The sequence below is a fragment of the Podarcis gaigeae genome, assembly GCF_964106915.1.
Source record: "Podarcis gaigeae genome assembly, chromosome: 8".
In the NCBI taxonomy this organism is placed as follows: Eukaryota; Metazoa; Chordata; class Lepidosauria; order Squamata; family Lacertidae; genus Podarcis; species Podarcis gaigeae.
This window is the reverse complement of record NC_139684.1, coordinates 78,138,866-78,159,980: the sequence shown is the minus strand read 5'-3', so window position 1 is coordinate 78,159,980 and position 21,115 is coordinate 78,138,866. Positions and strand designations below refer to the sequence as shown.

At 42.8% G+C, this 21,115-nt stretch overlaps 1 protein-coding gene across 1 annotated transcript; it reads right to left on the bottom strand.

The window, feature by feature from the left end:
- Positions 1-5,735: 5,735 nt before the first annotated feature.
- On the bottom strand, positions 5,736-15,476 carry LOC310851728 (phospholipase A2 inhibitor gamma subunit B-like). Its single transcript, XM_083754391.1, has 5 exons — positions 15,316-15,476; positions 14,642-14,749; positions 9,364-9,510; positions 6,530-6,661; positions 5,736-6,172 (listed from the first exon to the last, which is right to left on the bottom strand). Exons 1-5 carry the CDS (start codon positions 15,362-15,364, stop codon positions 6,009-6,011), a joined length of 600 nt encoding a protein of 199 aa, XP_083610517.1. The 5' UTR covers positions 15,365-15,476; the 3' UTR covers positions 5,736-6,008.
- Between the last annotated feature and the right edge of the window lie 5,639 nt (positions 15,477-21,115).

Sequence of the window (21,115 nt, the reverse complement as noted above, 5' to 3'; positions counted from 1 at the left end):
TTTGTTGCAACAAAGATTCAACCTCTCTAAGGACAAAGAACGGAAGACCCTGAACAATGAGGGTTTTTTAAAAAATGTTTTGACATTTCCAGCCCATAGGTAAGAAATCCCTCCCCACCAACAGCAGCAGAACATAGACATACGTCAGTTAAACTCAACAAAAACAAGAGGAGTGACAAGACAGAATTATAGTTTATCCGGACGAAAGCACAGCATCCTTTCTTTGGAAGGGTTTTTTCCAGAGGGTTTCAGAATATCAGTAACCGACTCTTTAATTGCAAAGGATTTCCCCTAGCCAGATGTCAGTAAGGGAAAGGCTAGAGTTAGCAGAAAAGAAAATAGCTAAGGAAGTGGCCACAGGGAGGGTGGCTGGTCCATTCGTACACCCCCTATCCCAAACCTGCGCATCTCGCCCCTTGGTATTGTACCCAAAAAGACCCCTGGTGAGTACAGATTAATTCACAACCTTTCTTACGCTAAGGGTGGCTCAGTATACGATGCCATTCCACCAGAATTGTGCTCAGTAAAATATGCCACTTTCGATCAGGCAGTAAGACTTATCCGGAATATTGGTCACGGGGCACTCTTGGCAAAATGTGACACAGAGTCAGCCTTCTGTCAACTGCTGCCAGAACCCTTTCCGGATCACCTATGGAACCTTGGAGACGCGAAGTGATCAAGGGAGTATTAGCGTTTGTTGCATCCTCTACCCTCAGGTCTTATAAGAAAGTATGGTGCGACATCACGGGTTTCAGGTCCAAAGTATCGTCCCTTTCCCCTAACGTATGAAACTTAGGTCAATTTGCTGGTCGAAGTTTGAGGCCCGGCTGTTCTCTGCGGCATACGCTATAGCCTTCTTTGGTGCCTTTAGGGTTGGCGAAGTGGTAGCAGAAGCTACCTCAAGTGGAGCAACGCACAGCCTCCTCCTGGAGGACGTGCAGGTGTCCAGTTCAGGCGGGATGGTGCGGGTGCATCAGTCTAAGACGGACCAGGGCGGTAAGGGCACCATAGTCCAACTCACGGCCTCCAGCCAGAAGGGCCCATGCACAGTAAAGGACACCAGGCGATACCTTTACCTCAGACCTCCCGGCCCTGGCCCACTCTTTATTCACGAGGATGGATCCCGATTGATGAGGCACCAGTTCACCAGGGTACTTTGCAAAGCTATAGATGCCTGCGATTTCCCTTCCAAAGACTACGCAGCACATTCATTTAGGATTGGTGCGGCCACAACGGCAGTACACATGGGCCTCCCTGCAGACAGGATCAAGGAGATGGCCCCTGGAAATCTAATGCCTACAAAAGTTGCATCCAATAGTATTCTGAGAATGCTCCGCTTACCCATCTTTTCTTTTATTTCTTTATTCTTAGCTGTCTTTGGTAGTCAAGTGTGGATTTGCGGCCACAGTATCGTGCATTGGGCCCGCCTCCGGTCAGCAAGTTTTGGCTTCGTGCCTAACCTGGGCTACCATCGTGGGGGCGAGTTTCCTGGTTGTCGAGAAGGGGGCAAGAACTCATGCCACTGCTGAAGGCAAAAGCTGCACTGTTGGGGCCCCCTAACATTCTAATCATTCAGCTGGGGGCTAGCATGAAGAGTGTTGATTTGTGGAACATGAGAAAGGACTTGGACGAGTTGGCTGCCTTATTTCCCAGAACAACCCTGTTCTGGTCCTCTCTCTTGAAGAGAAAGGTTTGGCGCGGTGTGCATAACATTATGGCCATCGAGAAATCCAGGAAACTCTGGAATCGTGCAGTAGCACGCAAAGTGTGTTTTATGAATGGCCTAGTTATATCTCATGATGATATCCGGATTGGCGACCAGACCCTATTCTGGGATGACGGCGTTCATCTTTCAGATCGGGGAAACGACATATGGCTGGCTAACATATCCAATAGTCTTAGGGATTGGTTGCAGCTGTGAGGGTATTGGTGGCGAGCCTGTGGGCTCGGGTGGTGGTTAGGCACTGGAATGTGTTGTTGGTGTTTCGGGGGGCAAGGTGTGGCCATCGCCTTCCCCGACAATTTTGGGTATTCCGCTAAAGGAATCCGGCAGTCGTGGATCCTGTTCGATGCCTGTGTGGCAGGGGGCATGGCACTGTTACGAAAAGGAGCAATGCAGCAGCGAGCTGCAGCTGGCTGGAAAAGCCAAACAGGATGTTGATATTTGGGACTGTACCGTGGGAGCAAAGGGACAGCCTATTCACTGTACTGAGCACCGGCTGTTAGCTCAGTGTGTCATCTGACATGTACTGGAAGTACAGGGGTGGAGTTTTGCTCTCTGCTGTTGTTGTTTGAAGAGTACGGACGTGTTTCTCTGTACTGCTGCATAGACAGAAATAAAGGCATGTAAATACATTTCTGTCTGTCTCTTCCCCCAGCTGGGGAAAACAGGGAGGAGGGAGAGTGGTGTGTTCTTCTCACGTTTGAGGAGAATCGCCGATAGATGACCTTGCCTGTCTACTGCCGGGGGTCGCAGGCAGGGAGGTCAACAAGGAAACAAAGCCGGGTGCCTGGATAGTGGCACATTCCTCTGACTAGGCTTGAAGATTCCAACAGGCACGACCCTCGGTGACATTAGGAGAGAGCCTATAGTTGTATTAGCATCAACAGGCTCCACCTTCTGGTGAATAAGCCCCCTTAGCACAGGCTAAGCTTCTTACAAAATATTAAAAAAATTATAGCAGACCAAAAATTAGAGATCTGTCTCTCTGAACATGGACACCATTGGCCTTCATTCCAGCCCAAAGCTGTTTGTTCCAAGAGCGCATCCTTTGTCTTTGGCTGCTTGAGAACAAAAACCTCACACAAAATGGAGACCCATAGATTAACAAGTGCATAGAAGGTGATTCTTTCTGTGGTTGAAGTCAGGCATCTGACAGAACTGAGAACATCAACAGCTAACCTTCAACCTGCTAAACAGCTAGAGAGCTTTCCTTGCTCTTCTTTAGCTTCTATGGAATTGTCCATGTTAAACTGTTGGTAATATACATCCATTCTCCACCTCAGTGTCAATTAAACAAGATTTACACTGGGCACTAATAATCTGAGGGATCTTGACAAGTTTCATTCACTCAACAGAATAGAAAAAATATCACAAGAATGCTTATCAATAGCCCTCATTGACTCCCATTGCCTTAGCAACCTTCCCTGGCAGATCACAGCATATGTGACTTCACGCCTTAGCGATAATGTCAGTGGTGTACTATACAGAAGTGTACTATATTTTTGGAACCTTATTATATAGGAAAACCCTTTAAAAAACAAAACATTTAGAATACACTCCCATTGATAAACCATTGGTACATTCAAAAAAGCAGGGTAAAATGGCTATTTCTGAAAGCATGTGATGCTCCATGATGAGGCTTGCTACAATGCAAGAAAAGGTTTTTAGATAATCTTTGGGTACAGTAGGAAGACTGGGATGGAAGTGTTTGTTTTAAACTACAGCAGAGATTTGAGTAAAGCGGAGATGGAGGACACTTAAAAGAAAATGGAGGTAAAAGAGTGATGGAGAGACACTGAGGATTTTAATAATGATGATAAGGAGGGGAAGGGGAGGGGAGGGGGAGGGGGAGGAGGATGAATACCAGAGATGGGTAACACACAAAAGATAACATGAATAAATTAACACAAGACAGCCTTTCCAAACTCCCTTATTGCTGCATTTGAATACAGTGGTACCTCGGGTTAAGTACTTAATTCTCTCCAGAGGTCCATTCTTAACCTGAAACTGTTCTTAACCTGAAGCACCACTTTAGCTAATGGGGCCTCCTGCTGCCGCCGTGCCACTGGAGCACGATTTCTGTTCTCATCCTGAAACAAATTTCTTAACCGGAGGTACTATTTCTAGGTTAGCGGAGTCTGTAACCTGAAGTGTATGTAACCCGAGGTACCACTGTATTCTGTTCAGTTGCCACATCTCTTTATGGAAATCTGTGACAGTCTTCCAGAAGCCCCTTCCATGCCATCCTGCTTTCACTGTAATAACACAGGAATTGTAAGTCAATGAGTCCCTTTCTGTAACTCCGTGCATTTCACCAAATGCCCTTCCAGTCTACAACCACCTCAGTTTCACCACAATGGCCATGAGGCCAAGAGGTTCACTGTTAGGTACAAAGTCATGCACAATTGGTACATCACATGAACGTATATTTTTCTTCCCAGTGATCTTGTGATGCTGGAACCTGTTTAATTGCTGGATCCAGCGAAGTTTACGTTTTTCATTTTATGATCTCCATAGTTTAACTATGCACACTTTGAAAAAGCACCTTCCTTGATCTGTCCTGAATATTCCAGCATTCCATTTCCTTCTGTGTCTAGCATTATCAGAGAAGCTGAAGAAGTCTTCTACAGTGGTGCCCCGCAAGATGAATGCCTCGCAAGACGGAAAACCCGCTAGACGAAAGGGTTTTCCGTTTTGGAGGCGCTTCGCAAAACGAATTTCCCTATGGGCTTGCTTCGCAAGACGAAAATGTCTTGCGAGTTCCTGCGGGTTTTTTCTCCTTTCCCCCCCTTTTCCTAAGCCGCTAAGCCTCTTATCAGCTGATCCGCTGATAAACCACTTTATCAGCTGATTGCTAAAAGCCGCTAAATCGCTAATAGCGCTAATCCGCTAAGCTGTCAATGGGCTTGCTTCGCAAGATGAAAAAACCGCTATACAAAGAGCCTCACGGAACGGATTAATTTCGTCTTGCGAGGCACCACTGTATATCCATTTTTTCTGTGGCATGCATAATCTTAAATAGGTTTCTCACCTCTCTTTTTTGTCTTTCCTCTAAGCTAAAATGTCTCAAATTTTGTAATCTTTCCTTTTGTGGGCGTTATTCCATTCCCTTCAGCATCATGATTCCCCTTTTCTGCAACTTTTCTAAAACTAAAATACCCTTTGTGAGTTGAGGTCAATGTACACAATAATGCAAATATGGTCACAGCATATATTTCTATACCGGCGTCAATGATATTGACATTTTTATATTCAATTCATTTCCTGATGAGCCTAGGTGTGGAATTTGCCATTCTCAGAACTGCTGTATGGAGAAATGTTGAAGGGTATGTATGTATGCATGCATGCATGCATGTATGTATGTATTTTAAAGTTTGTTTTTGTAATGTTTGTTTTTTTAAAGTTGTATTTTTTAATGTGTTTATGTACACACACACAGTTGCATTTATTAATTTAGGGCTTTCTTTCCCCCTCATGCTTCCCTAATTGCAATACATAAATTAACTGCACTTAAAATACTGCAGTTTCCTCTATTGGCTATTGGGCTCATGCCTTGTTTTCTGGGGTTACGCACTCTGGGAGCAGAATGCTGAACTAGAGGGGCCTTTGATCCAATCCAGCAAAAATCCTCTTATGTTCCTGACTCCTGAATCTCTCACTGGCTCTCCAGAATTCTGCCAAACAGTAGTAGTCTGCACTGGGTGCCTAGTGCAGCGTGGCAAATCTCAAAAAAGCAGCTGCAAATGCAAAGTGGACTGCATTTTAGGGCTTTCTTCAGTGTTTCCTCATGATAAGTTGGGTGGGGAGCTTTTCATTGTATTTGTTTGAACTTTTGTGATGCCCTTATGATATTGTAAGCAACTCAGATTTCTTTGAAATATAGAGTGGTATGAATATATCATAAATCAATAAAATAACTAATCATTACCCATTTGTTCTTTTTATAAACACTCCTCTTTGCCACCGCAGATAACAAATATTCTTAATTTGATGAATGCAGACACAAAACACAGTTTTTATTTGCCACACCAATTTATTTTGATTATGAACAAAGATAAATTTAACCCTATACCATATTTTCATGAGCCTGCAAGCCCCCCTTTCCTACTTTAGCTTCTCTATTCCCTGCATCCCATTCACCCTGCACTACAAGCCAAATAAAAGACTCAGGAGTCCTGTGAATGGCAGTCACTCTTCCTCTCCCACCACCAGGCAAGCACCCTCCACCTCAGCTGCTGCGAGAAACAGTGGGATCCAAAAGGAAGAAGACATTGCTCTCTCCTAACTACTCTTCAAAGTTGAGCTGCTCTAGGGGAGGCAGAGTATCACTGCATCGTGCTCTGGTTATAGTGCCTGAAAGGACACCACTATGCATTGAATTCTTGGCCAATTTACAAAACGTTGGTGATGTACAGCCGTAGAAATGCTTGTCAGGAATTGCACTGTCATCTAGTAAAGAAAAAGAGACATTTTCACATGAGTGCCTGGGCAGTAACAGGTGAGTTTGTGTGCAGAAGAGAGAATCGGAGCATTTTATTGTTTATTAAGTGTATTGAGCAAGTATAGAAAGCATCTCAGAACCATACATGTGATCAATTTGACATGGATGTTTAAAATTTAGATATTCCCACCCCAGGAATATAGAGTCTCATCTATGTACATACAAAGCAAAGATCATTACCACAGTTATGGTTTCAGAAAAATAGAACTTTCCCCTACCAATACACATAGAGCACTTTCTGGCAGAAAGCCACAAACAGAACAAGGGAGCAGTCCACCACCTCATTGGTTGGCAGTGCTACTTACCATGAGCAACAACAAACTCAATGCACTGGGTCTCAGCATTATAACACTTGATGGTCTTTGAGCTCTCACAGGCTTTTGAGAGAGAAGGAAAACAGGTCGGACACACCTTCCCATTTAACTGACGTTTTGGCTCTGTGGAAAACAACCCCAAAATCAACACACGGTTTCAGCCAATTTCTCCTCCCTCCCTCCCTCTCTTCCTTTTGTTACAGTGTAATAATTTCTTATTAAATTTTCAAAAAAATGATATAATCAATGCATAATCAATTTTTCAGACTCCCCACCCCATTTTCCACGGTCTTTTTACTTCTTTCCCTCTGCTGCACAATACCTTCCATTTCTTATACCAACGCATCAATACTTTATTCTTTAATTTCTTATGCTGCTCATATTTCAAATCCTGCTTGTGACTTCATCATACAATAATTTCCTTAAATAGTCTGAAATGGGCTTCCATTTTTCCACAAAGCAATCATCCTTAGATTCTCTTATTTTGCCTGTTAACTTTGCCAATTCTGCATAATCCATCACCTTACTTATCCATTCTTTGGTGGTAACTTCTACTTCCTTCCATTTTTGTTCTTAGAGGATCCTAGCCACTGTTGTTACATACATAAAAAACTTAAAATACAATTTTTTTTTTAACTTCTTCCCCTATAATCTCTATGAGAAAATTTTCTGCTTTTTTGTTTTTCTTTTTTGTATATAATCACTTTAGACATCTTTTATATCTCATCATGTAACATTTGCCAAAAAACCTTCACCTTCTTAAAAGTCCACCACATATAAAAAGAAAGTTCCATGTACCATTTATACTTCCACAATTATTTACAACCTTTAGCCAATTTGTTAGGTGATAAATACAATCTATACATTATTTTCATACTATTTCCTTTGGGAGTATAACAGGAAGTATATTTCATATCAATTTTCCACAACCTTTCCCATGTATCCATTTCTATATTATGTCCTAGTTCTTTAGCCCATTTTATCACTGCAGGTTTAACCAGCTCATCTTTTGTTTCCCATTCTAATAACATTTTATACATTTTTTAAATCAATTTTTCTCTTCCTTCAAGCAGAACCTTTACAAAGTCAAAACTTTGATCCATAAAACCTTTTAATACATGTTTTCAAAAATACACATTAATTTGAAAATATTGGAAAAGTCAGAAGGATTATGAGCTTGGGTGTCACCCATCTTGGATTTCTTCTAACTTTTCCAATTAAACTTGCATTTCCTAAAAAAAAACCGATATGTTTTTCATTCATGTAAGACTTGATATCAGGTCCACACACTATACAAACTTCTCCTTAAAAATTCTCAATGTGCCTTTACCTTCCCATATCACAGGTAAGCATACCACCCATACCGATTCCCATGTCCTTCTAAATTTAACAAATTTGTATTCTGTAAAGATATCCATTTCTTTAACCAAATCAGCCAGGTGCTTCATAATATAATTTTAAATCTGGCAATGAGAATCTATCTGTTTCCTTAACATCCATTAGTATTTTAAATTTGATCCTTGGTCTTTCCCCCTGCCGGATGAATTTTCAAAAATTTATATTTCTATGATTCCTAGGCCTCAGTTCGCAGTCCTGTGAGATGGTTGCGACATTTCCACTTCATTCTGTTTCAGGAATTCATTATGCTGATCTAGATGTAGATCTAGCTATTATCTCTAAAGATGAGACATAACACTTAAGGAACACTTAAATAACCAAAGACCCTGCATGGCTTCTTGTGCAACTATCCTGCATCTTCAGGCAGGGGAGGGAGAATAGGAAAGTGACCCATCCTCTTTTCTCAGCCTGCATTAGTTGCTGGTTTAGGCTTGGACTTCAAGCTATTCTTTGTCTTTTACTCCCTTTTATTTGCTTGGGTTAGTTTGGGAGACTTCCTTCCCTTCCCTAGCAATGCAAACTGTCAATAGAAGTTGAACCTGTTATTTGAGGGCTTTGCATTTTTAATTGGCTTTTGCTTTCTTGTTATGAATTAATTATTAATTCATTAATTATTTGTACTCCGCCTATCTGGCTGGGTTTCCCCAGCCACTCTGGGCAGCTTCCAACAAAGATTAAAAATACATTAAAATGTTACACATTAAGAACTTCCCTAAACGGTGCTGCCTTCAGATGTCTTCTGAATGTCAGGTAGTTGTCTATCTTTTGTCCTTTTCACTTTATTTCCTTCAATCTGTGGAGCATTACTGAAAATTTTCAGCTTCCTGTTCCCCATGGTCATGGTTGAGGGGTCCTGCCACACCATATTAGAAGAGCCAGGATGTCACCCTGTAGCTGGTGTTCCAGAGGTGGAGTTACTACTAGGGAAACTATCTGAAAAAATGTGTATGCACACAAAAGCTCCTAACAATAACAAACTTAGTCTATAAGGCGCTACTGGAAGGATTTTTTTAATTTTGTTTCTATTAGGGGAACACTGTTTCCATGAGCCCTAGCTTTCATCACAGTGTCCCGTTGCACCAGAAGTAGTTTAGTCATGCTGGCCACATGATCTGGAAAGCTGTCTGCAGAGAAACGTCAGCTCCCTCTGCCTGAAAAGCGAGATGAGTGCTGCACACCATAGTTGATTTCGACTGGACTCAACCATCCAGCGGTCCTTTACCTTTACCTTTTATCTTACTAAGAGACAGCATGGGGACCACCTTTAGTGTCCTCTAACCAGCTGCAGGGAAGCTTCATCTTGGGCTTCATCTAAAATTTCCAGTGCCAGCTATATGATATCATTTGTCTAAGGGCAATCATGCAAAACCCCTAAAGCCTCAATGCTATTTATGCCCAACAGTATATACAAATATGCATACACTTACGTTTTAGAAATATCTCGATGCACTTGAAACCATGACAACACTCCCTGAAATTAAGCATGAAACGACCATCTTCTCTGGTGAAACTATAGTTCTGCGTGCTGCAATCTGTAGTACATCCCTCTTCAGTATCGGCCTTAAGAGAGCCATCTGTGAGAGAACATTAGAAGGAATACCTAGATCAGCAAAAATTCAAATTATTACTCTCCTGAACGAAATGTTTGTGATGCTCCCTTATATACATACATTGAGCAAATGGGTGAATAAAGAAAAAAAGTATCTCACAAGAACTGAATTTAGCAAGCTAATCCTGAAAGTAGTTCCTTCCAGAATCACCTCATAATTACAGTATAATTTCTTCTGCCAACCATGTGAATATTCCAGGATCGTTCCTTTAAAAGTTGCACTTAAATGAGACATGATTGACTGTATTTTCTGCACAAACAAAATGGCAAGGGCCTGGAATAGGTTGATCTGCCACCCAATGGATATACAGCTAGTTGATCCATTGGCTGACTCAAGAATCTGTCTTATACTATGTAATATATATCTCAGAGAGTGGAGAATACAGACTTCTCTTTCCTTTATTTTTCTCCTTCTTTTGAAATCACTTCGGACCGGCTATCTTAAGGGAATAAATCTTTTTTCATGCATCTTGCTACGGGGAAATTTCTGCAAAGGTTTTCCTTTTTCATATGTGTGTGTGTGTGTGTGTCTTCAGCTGCTGCCAGGGTGTAACCAAAAGGGTTTGAGGCTTAGGTTGTTTCTATATAAGGTAAAAGGTAAAGGTACCCCTGCCCGTACGGGCCAGTCTTGACAGACTCTGGGGTTGGTGCGCCCATCTCACTCAAGAGGCCGGGGGGCCAGCGCTGTCCGAAGACACTTCCGGGTCACGTGGCCAGCGTGACAAGCTGCATCTGGCGAGCCAGCACAGCACACGGAAATGCCGTTTACCTTCCCGCCAGTAAGCGGTCCCTATTTATCTACTTGCACCCAGGGGTGCTTTCGAACTGCTAGGTTGGCAGGCGCTGGGATCGAGCAGCGGGAGCGCACCCCGCCGCGGGGATTTGAACCGCCGACCTTTCGATCGGCAAGCCCTAGGCGCTGAGGCTTTTACCCACAGCACCACCAGCGTCCCTTTGTTTCTATATACTGCAGGCCTATTTGGCAGCAGCTGCTTGCTTTCAGAATGAGTGGTGGGGCATTGTACAATGTTCATTTGATGGGGCCAGGATCAGGTAAATTCTTTCTGATTGATCTGAGAATCTCCATTCCATCCCTCCTTTCCAGGAGTGCAAAATTGTTTATCTCCTGTGATATTGTACCATTCTGTGTGCCAAAATATGGGGGGAAATGAAGAACATGAAAAGAACATGAAAAGGAAGAAAATGTTAAATATTGAATATTGTTATGCATTATGCTTCAGTTAGATAATAGTATTTGCAGCTTAATTTTCTTGAGTTGTGGGTTTAAATGTTTTCCCTACAAATATGAGAATGCCAATAGATTAAATAAAAGTTAAAAATGATGATACACTTTGCCGTTGAAGCAATAGAAACCACCTAACACAAAGTAATTGCTTCATTTTGCTAATTACACTATCAAGGAAGGGTAAGTTGTGAGCAATGTTCAAGTTATGTAAAAATAAATCTTAAATTGTGAGTTTATTAAAATCACTGCAAACACTACCCATAAATCAAACATAGGCTGCATTAAATACTTTTCAGGGTGGCATAAGCAGCATAGTAATTCCATGTTGTCCAGCCCTCATATGGTTGCTGCAAGATGGAAAGTATTGAGATGTCACTATTAGATATGTGGGAAGTGAGTCTGAACCCCCCCCCCCCCATACTGGTATAGCACTTGTTATTGGAAGTAGGTAATTCCTCCTGTGTGAGTATAAAATATTCTACCTGAGAGATTAAAGAAATTTTAAGAAATTTGGACACATTTGACTGATTGGTTGCAGTATTTTTAGCTAAATGAAACATTCCAAAAGGACAAACAGAAAGGCTTTTCCACAGAAATTTCAAGACTTGAGAAAGACTTGAGAAAGACACACACAGAAAAAACACTCTTACTTGTACAGACTGGGAGGTGAAGGAGGAAGGAGTAACATCTGTCATGGTACAATGGGCCAGAGATTTTGGGTACAACATCCAGATGGAATCATGGGAGAGGTTGTGGAGGGAGGACCTAAAATTCACAGTGTGCTATGATTTGAAAGAGAATTGCATAAAGATGCTCTACAGATGGTACTTAACACCTGTAAAACTGGCCAGAAAGTATAAATCTAGATCAAACATCTGTTGGAGATGCAGGGAGATGGACGGCACCATGATCCACATGTGGTAGCACGGCAAAAAAAATCAGGGAATTTTGGGAAATGATTTACAATGAACTTATGTTTAAATATTCCTTCCCAAAGAAGTCCAAAGCCTTTCTGCTAGGTATAATGAGCAATGAAATTCCAAAAAGGTTAAGGAAAATCTTTATGTATGCGGTAGCAGCAGCTAGGATTCTAATTGCTAAAGTATGGAAAGGGGATTCTATCCCCTCAAAATTAGATTGGCAAAATAAAAAGCTAGAATATACAGAACTAGCAAGATTAACAGTGAGATTCCAAGAACCTACAGATCAAAGATTCAATAGAGAGTGGAATATCTACAGAGAATATTTAAAAGAACATTGTAATGATATAAATTCTTTGGCAGGCCTGGAATAATTTGTGCATGAATTAAGAAATCGTTACATAATTAAAATAACAGAGGAATTTAGGAGAGAGTTAAGTGCACAGAGTAATGAAACTTAGGAACCACAGTGGGGGGATTGGAAGTCATGTCAGAAATAGCGATGGATGAACTTAAACTTTTCTTTTTCAGTATGTATGTACGGTGTGTAGAGTGTTAATTACTCAATTGCCTTTTGATGTTTGATGCATATTGTTTTGTTTTCTATTTGTTTTGTTATGTTTCTAAAATTAATAAAGCATTAAAAAATTTAAAAAGTATAAAATATTCTACCTAAGAAAGGTACCATGTTGAAATGAATATGGAACCATTTTCCTTTTTTAAAAACAGGAGAATGATAGAGAAAATAATAATTCCATAGAATGAACCATTTGAATTTACCCAGCAATGGGATGGCAAGCCCCTGTCCCCCAAAACCTCATGCCATCTGGGAAGACTGCAATCTTTGTCCCTACACCCAGCTCAGGGGCAACCCTTACCAGTAAATTCTTGGGGTTTGCTAGATGTTGCCATAGGTGAACCCTAACATTGGTAAACCCCAACTGTCTTTCAACCAGCAGGTGGACTGACTGATCATTGGTTACATACTCAAAGCCTGCACCAAACCTGTTTTAAACTATAATCTATAAAGTTGTGGACTACAGTGGTGCCTCGCAAGACGAAATTAATTCGTTCCGCAAGTTTTTTCTTCTTGCGAGTTTTTCGTCTTGCGAAGCACGGTTTCCCATAGGAATGCATTGGAAATCAATTAATGCGTTCCTAGGGAGACCGCTTTCAGACCAGATCCGGGGACAGTCTGTCCCGGACCTCTTCTGAAGGCTGGCGGGGGGAGAAGGACTTCCCCCCCCACCGCCAGCCTTCAGAACAGCCTTCTGAAGGCTGGCGGTGGGAAGAAAAGCTCTTCTCCCACCGCCAGCCTTCAGAAGAGTTCCTGCAGGGCTGCCTAGGCTGCAGATAGCAGCCTGCTTCCCGGTGCGAGGGACGCTCTGAAGCAGAGCGCCCCTCGCACGGGGCAGACATCTGCAGCTTGGGGAGCCCTGCAGGACTTCCCCGCAGGGCTCTCCAAGCTGCGGATAGCAGCCTGCTGCCCCGCACGAGGGGCGCTCTTAAGCAGAGCGCCCCTCGCGCGGGGCAGACATTCACAGCTTGGGGAGCCCTGCGGGGAACTCTTCTGAAGGCTGGAGGTGGGAGAAGGGCTTCTCTTCCCACCACCAGCCTTCAGAACAGCCTTCTGAATGTTGGCGGTGGGGAGGAAAACCTTCCTCCCACCGCAAGCCCCGGGAACAGAGGAGAATCGCTGCGCGCCTTCTCTTCTGTTCCCAGACCTGTCCTGAAGGTTTGTGGTGGAAGGAGGGCTTTCCTCCCCACCGCCAACATTCAGAAGGCTGTTCTGAAGGTTGGCGGTGGGGAGGAAAAACCCTCCTCCCACCGCAAGCCCCGGGAACAGAGGAGAATCGCTGCGCACCTTCTCCTCTGTTCCCGGACCTGTCCTGAAGGCTTGTGGTGGGAGGAGGGCTTTCCTCCCCACCGCCAACATTCAGAAGGCTGTTCTGAAGGTTGGCGGTGGGGAGGAAAAACCCTTCTCCCACCGCAAGCCCCGGGAACAGAGGAGAATCGCTGCGCGCCTTCTCCTCTGTTCCCGGACCTCCCACCGCAAGCCTTCAGGACAGGTGCTGCGCTTCCCCGCTGTCCCCGGAGATTTCCCGATGGGCATTCGTCTTGCGAAGCCGCTAAAAAATCGGAAAACCCTTTCATCTTGCGGGTTTTTTTGTTTAGCGAAGCATTCGTCTTGCGGGGCACCACTGTAATCTGAAACCAACACATGTCTCCTTGTATTCAGCATTGGCTGCACACCTGACCGCTGTATCACTTGTGTCTGAACCCACAAAGAGTAGACTCTGATTATGTTGGGTGCTAATGAGTAGAGAGTGACCTGACAGTGAGGTATTGTTACTTAGGATTTGGCCATTGGGAAAACCAGTTGGTGATGGAGCTGTAAGGCAAAAGCCAGAGAAAGCTGAGGCCTGAATATACATTCAGAATGTATTAACTTTAATCAGTTGGCAAAGCTCAGAAGAAGGTTGCCAGTGGTTCTCCAAGGCTAAGAGGCTGACCTTTGTAAAGGTGGGGGGGAGGTGGCACACTTTATTAGATATTGACATGGAAAAGAATCACCTCAGTGCCTGCTTCCCAACACTGCAACTCCCTCCCAGGAGAAGCTAGATTGCCTCCCGTCTTGTCCTTCTCCTGGCAGGTGAAGACCTCCTTGTCCCAACAGGCTTTTGGGGAATTACTGTTTTTATTGAAAAGGATGCTACCACTTTTTATTGTAATCATTGGTACATTTTACACACACACACACACACACACACACACACAATTCTACTAATAGTTAATTAATTGTTGAAAAAAAATGAATTCTACAACACTGGGTGAGATCAGCATTCTGCGGCTTCCTGCCAGATATCCCAGGATCCAAATGTTGGACCCGCACACTTAGGTATAATCTTACACAAAGGATTTATACTCACTCATATTACTGAAAGTAGTACGAGTAAAGCAACTGCCACCTTCGGTAGTTTCACAAGTTCCTGGGTTTTGTTGATTTGTTTTCCTTACTTTACATTGCATAGCTATCACTGCAAGGAGAAGAGAAGAAGAAATATTCAGTGCCAAATACATCAGTTCCTCAGTTGTGGAAAAATGAAATCTACATTCCCACCTGGATACAATCTTCCAAGCCGGACATGCACAATCTTATTGGTCTCAAGAGCCACATGAGCGGGTTGGAGGCTGCATGCACACTGACACACATCTTCCCCCTATCTCACACACAGGAACATCTCCAGACAGAAAGATGGAGAGACACACAGTCTTCATCCATTTTACTATTATGAATGCATACACTAAAACAGGGACGTCCTCCCCCACAACACACAGTGAGGTGCACAATGGGATTTTAGCAGTCCCACTGAATACTTTCACATGCAGCACTCATGTTGTATGTGAAGAAAGCCAACCTCATGAAACAGAAGTACATTCCACAAGGCTGTCTTCCAAAATTTGGAGTCCAGATTCCCACTATTCTAATAGTTTTAGCTTCATTTATCCTTCCTAGAGCCAATATCAGTTTGCCTTCTCTAGCCCACTGCATATCCCCTCCTCCATTTGAAAAAGCAATTTAAGATTGCAGCTTCCTACTCACCTTCAGAAAGGATGGCCAAGAAGAGACAAATACTCAGGAAGATCTTCATAGTGCTAGAGAGATCAAAAGCTGAGGAGAACTCAGTTCAAAGAAGCAGGCAACTGATGAAGAGGCTGCCTTGGAGGATTTATAGGCTAAGAAGAGGAGCCCTAGGCAGAACTGGTCCACTGAGGGAGTGGGAAATGATGACAGTAGAGATTGCATGCTTTCCCAAACATCTTGTTATTTCATACTGGAACGCAAAGTACAGAGTAGAAATTGCATTAAGTCATTTTTGGGAACTGTGTGAAATTCTGACAGCTACCTCTTCTTTTGCATTCTCAGGGATAAGAAACATATATTTTAAATCCTTAAATCACCTTTGGAAAGCCCATGAAAATTCACCAAATAACTTTCCAGTCTATCCCACCCCAATTTCACCACAATGGGAGCCACTGTTACGGAACCACTCTTCTTCAGAAAGTACACTGAATGAACACCCCTTTGAGACAATTGGAGTTTGACTGCTATTAGAATATTTCCTTCTAGGTTCAAGTGGCTAGAACACACAACATCTTGGAAATACTGAGCAAAGAATTAAAAGGTGTTAGTTACATAGTATAGCCACTCATGTTATTTATGCACAGCAAAATAATTTCCCTACCTTCATTAATCACATCATGACTCCACTAATACAAGGCAATATTTTTAATGAGGAATGCTGAGTCATACCAGGAATTTAGTTATCATAATAATAATAATAATAATAATAATAATAATAATAATAATTTATTTATACCCTGCCCATCTGGCTGGGTTTCTCTAGCCACTCTGGGCGGCTTCCAACAGAATATTAAAATACAATTGTCTATTAAACTTTAAAAGCTTCCCTAAACAGGGCTGCCTTCAGATGTCTTCTAAAAGTCTGGTACAGTGGTACCTCAGGTTACATATGCTTCAGGTTACAGACTCCGCTAACCCAGAAATAGTACTTCGGGTTAGAAACGTTGCTTCAGGATGAGAACAGAAATTGTGCTCCGGCGGCGCAGCAGTGGCAACAGGCCCCATTAGCTAAAGTGGTGCTTCAGGTTAAGAACAGTTTCAGGTTAAGTATGAGCCTCCGGAATTAATTAAGTACTTAACCCGAGGTACCACTGTAGTTGTTTTTCTCTTTTACATCCAGTGGGAGGGCATTCCGCAGTGCAGGTGCCACTACCGAGAAGGCCCTATGTCTGGTGCCCTGTAGCTTGGCTTCTCGCAGTGAGGGAACCACCAGAAGGCCCTCGGCACTGTACCTCAGTGTCCGGGCAGAACGATATGGGTCGAGACGCTCCTTCAGGAATACTGGACCGAGGCCGTTTAGGGCTTTAAAGGTCAGAACCAACACTTTGAATTGTGCTTGGAAATGTAATGGGAGCCAGTGTAGGTCTTTCAAGACCAGTGTTATGTGGTCTCGGAGGCTGCTCTCAGTAAGCAATCTAGCTGCCACATTCTGGATTAGTTGTAGTTTCTGGGTCACCTTCAAAGGTAGCCCCACGTAGAGCACATTGTAGTAGTCCAAGTGGGAGATGCACCACTCTGGCGAGACAGTCCACGGGCAGGTAGGGTCTTAGCCTGTGTACCAGGTGGAGCTGATAGACAGCTGCCCTGGACACAGAGTTAACCTGTGCCCAGATTTTCAGAAGTTTCTGATTTGATCCCAGAATATCCTAATTATATATATTTGCCCAGAAAGAAGGGGAGAATTTGTATTTTTGTCCCCCTCTCAAATTATGAGCAAATGGATCCAATTTTGCTGAGTTATTTCACAAAATTGTAGAACAAAAGCTAAAGGATACCTATTCTGATCCTCGTGTGATTCAAGGCTTATAAAAAGCAGAAATAGCAGAATCGCTGCGCATCCTTGTATGCTGTATAGCATTTGGGTATTTAGCCAGTGATGAAGCACCACAGAGGCAGATTTAGAGGATCATGGACTGCAAGAAAATCAAACCGATCCATTCTAAAGGAATTCAGCCCTGAGTGCTCACTGGAAGGAAGGACAGGTCGTGAAGCTGAGGCTCCAATACTCTGGCCATCTCATGAAAAGAGAAGACTCCCTGGAAAAGACTCTGGTGTTGGGAAAGATTGAGGGCACATGGAGAAGGGGACGACAGAGGATGAGATGGTTTGACAGTGTTCTCGAAGCAACTAACATGAGTTTGACCAAACTGTGGGAGGCAGTGGAAGATAGGAGTGCCTGGCGTGCTCTGGTCCATGGGGTCATGAAGAGCCGGACACGACTAAATGACTAAACAACATAGAATGGAAGGTAAGAGATGGGGGGAGGTGACAAATTTTGGTGTCTCACAGGGTGCCACTGAAATTTGACCCCAAAGTCTGCCAGTGGCCACCAGAATATACAGAGAGCAAGTGACGGGGAGATATCTGAGGTCAGAACTGTCAAAGCATTAATTATATATAGCCATGTTTCTATTCCTCCAAAATAATGAAAGGGGGGGGGGGAGAGGAATGATGCCTTCTTTTTCTGAAGCAGATTTAACTTTAGGACCCCTCCCCCCCGAAACATTGTTTCACAACAAAGAGGCATGTCTTCTTGAACGTAAATGAGCACTAAACCCTTGACAGGGAGTGCCTTTCTCCTGAAGTAAATCCATCTCCTTCATGTTTCATTTTCTGGAGGATTTTGAAAATCCCTATTATCCCAGGCATTTAAAAGCTGAAAGGCACTGCTCCTAGCAGCCTTGAATTTACTGTATTATCCAGAACCAGTTATTGTTAATTTTCAATGTTCTTAATGTTTCTCAACCTTTCCAGATTATTTTTTAAAAAACAGTTTCTTAATATACATTTTTCTTTTATATTTACTAGTGTCTTTTTTCTGTTGTCACCTGTCCTGGTTCCTTCAGAGGAATGGTGGGGTTGCAATACATGTTAATAAATGAATATGGCTGAAAACACAATACTGATCCTTTAAGGATTGTACATCTAATACCTAATTCTGCTTCCTGCAGATTTTTAACAGATCTTGCTTCTTATCCAATGACAGCTAGGCACCCTCAGGAGTCTTGCACTTTGAAAAACCAGTTGAATATTCAGCCTGAGTTCCTTTGGGAGGAATGATGGGATGGAACTTTAATAAATAAAATCAAATAAAAAATGAAGTATCAACAGTCCTGCTCCATGTAGATTATAAGGGGGGGTGCATAGTCTGTCAAAGTCTCCTCTCTTATGGTTTATTGAGACCCCAGATAGAGAGATATGGAGCTGCATTTGGTTCCCAGGACAAGGGATCCCAACCCTAGGTACATATTATAAAAGGGTCTCATAGTTTCTCAAACTGTTGTCTCTTTTGGCTTCCCTCACTCAGGCACATGAGCAATTGTATTCAATTAGAGAAAATCATGAAAGCACAGTTTTTTGGCAGGTACATTATGGAAAGACTCTTCTTCAGCAGGTACACTGGGTGAGCCCCACTTGAAGCCAATTAGGAGTTTGGCTGCTGTAAGAAGATATGCAGGAAATTTCAGCTGGCCAGAACTTGCATCAGCCTGCTAAATCAGGCCATCTGTTCAAGAAACCAATTTTCACAGAGACCAACCAGATGCCTGGCATACCCAGCAAGCAGGACCTGAGAACAACTCCACAGCTGGTTGCCAGCAGCAGACATTAAGTGCCAAATTGCCCCAAATGGCAGATATAGAACTTAACCATCAAGTTTAGTAGCCATCAATCCACAAATTCATGGAGGATGAGGGTAATCTGCAATTTAACACAGTGTTTCCCAACCTTTTTTGGGCAAAGGCACACTTGCTTCATGAAAAAAATCTCGAGGCACACCACCATTAGAAAATGTTTAAAAAATTAACTCTGTGCCTATATTGACTATATATAAAGTAACTCTCTTTAATAGGCATCAAATAAACACAAAGAAAGTATTTTATAATTACTTACTGTATCTTGCAGGATACAGATTCTTCTTTAACTCTGCAGGTGGCGAGATTCCTGAATGCGGTTATCTCACACACAAAAACCACCAAAAAACAACAACAACAAAAACTAATCGGACAGTTATGATGAGAGTGCACGACGGATCTCGTCTCCAGTTCTCCTTTCTCTGTGAACCGTCCCTCGGAACTTTCTGGGCCCCAAGCTGTTATTTGTCACTGCTCAATGTCCCACTCTTGCATCGTGGTGTTCCTCTTCTGTCGTTCGATGTATTGGTTTTTATGCTTCTGTGCTTTTATGTTTGTACATATTTTATGGGCTAATAGCCGTAAATAAATATAAGATAAGTTACTTAATTATGAAATAGTAAGTAAACAGAAATATGAAAAATTATAAAATACTTTATTCAGTGCGCAACCTGGGGCTGTTTGGCTGAACACAAAGCTGATATTCTGGCTGGAATCGAAGAAAGACACACACGTAGCTCTTCGTCAACAGCTCTCAGTCTCTCTCTGTTTTTAGTTTTTATAGCAATCATGCTTGAAAAGCTCAACTCACAGAGATATGTAGTGGAAAATGGGAGCAACGTCAAAATAGCTTTGTTTGCCAGAAGGGGGAACTCCTTGGCAGTTTCCAACCAAAAACTGTCCAAAGGTAGATCAGCAAATCTTAGCTTGAAACCACGATTTTGTCTCAGTTCAGTTAGTTCCTCCTGCTCCTGTAAAGTCATGTCCTTTCCACCAACTGATGCTGAGCTATAAGGGTCCCTAACCCAGTCAAGGCATTCAGTGGAGACTGAAGAGAAATAAAATGACAACTTCCCCTCGAGAGTTTTTAAATGTTTAGCTATTATCTCACACAGTGCAGCAGTGTGAACACCTTGCCATTGCTTGGTGAGTGTGAACATTTCAAGATTGCCACTTTCCACGTGTTGATGCCAGAGTTGCACCTTTGCACGGAATCCATTTATTTTATCTGTACTTGTAAGCAGGTTTTCATTTCGGCCTTGCATTCGTGTGTTCAGTTCATTCAGATGATGAAATATATCTGCCAGGTATGCCAGCCTTGCACACCACTCATCACTTGCAAGCAGTTTTGCGTAATCTGACCTCTCATTTGTCAGAAACACTTTAAGTTCCTCCCGCAGCTCATACACACGAACCAAGACCTTGCCACGCGACAACCACCGGACCTCCGTATGAAACAGCAAGGTTTTATGCTTCGCTCCCATCTCCTCACACAAAGCTGCAAATATGCGACTTTTCACGGGTCGTGACTTTACAAAGTTTACCATGCGCACAACATCATCCAACACATGAACTAGGTCTGCTGGTAAAGTCTTGGCTACGAGGGCCTCACGGTGCAAAAAACAATGCGTAACAATCACATCTGGATTTCTTTCTTTCACTCTGCTTACAAAGCCTTTGGTGTGCCCGACCATGGCTGCAGCTCCATCGGTGCAGACACTTGTGCAGTTTTCCCACTTAAGTCCTCCTTGTTCAAGGTATTCTGATGTGACCCGAAAAATTTCTTCTCCTGTTGCTTTTTCTGGCAATGCCTTGCAGAAAAAGAAGTTTTCTCTAATTGCATCACCATCAACAAAACGCACATTGGCCAAGAGTTGAGCATGTCCACTGATATCAGTAGACTCGTCAAGTTGTAATGCAAATTTCTCACTGCTATGGATCTTTTCCAAAACCACACTTTCAATGTCTGCAGACATGTCATTAATACGTCTGGAAATTGTGTTGTTTGAGAGAGGGACTTTGGCTATTTCCTTAGCTGCTTCAGGTCCGAGCATCTCCTCTACAATAGCTTTGCAGGCAGGAAGTATTAATGTCTCTGCCACAGTGTGCGACTTTTTTGACTTGGC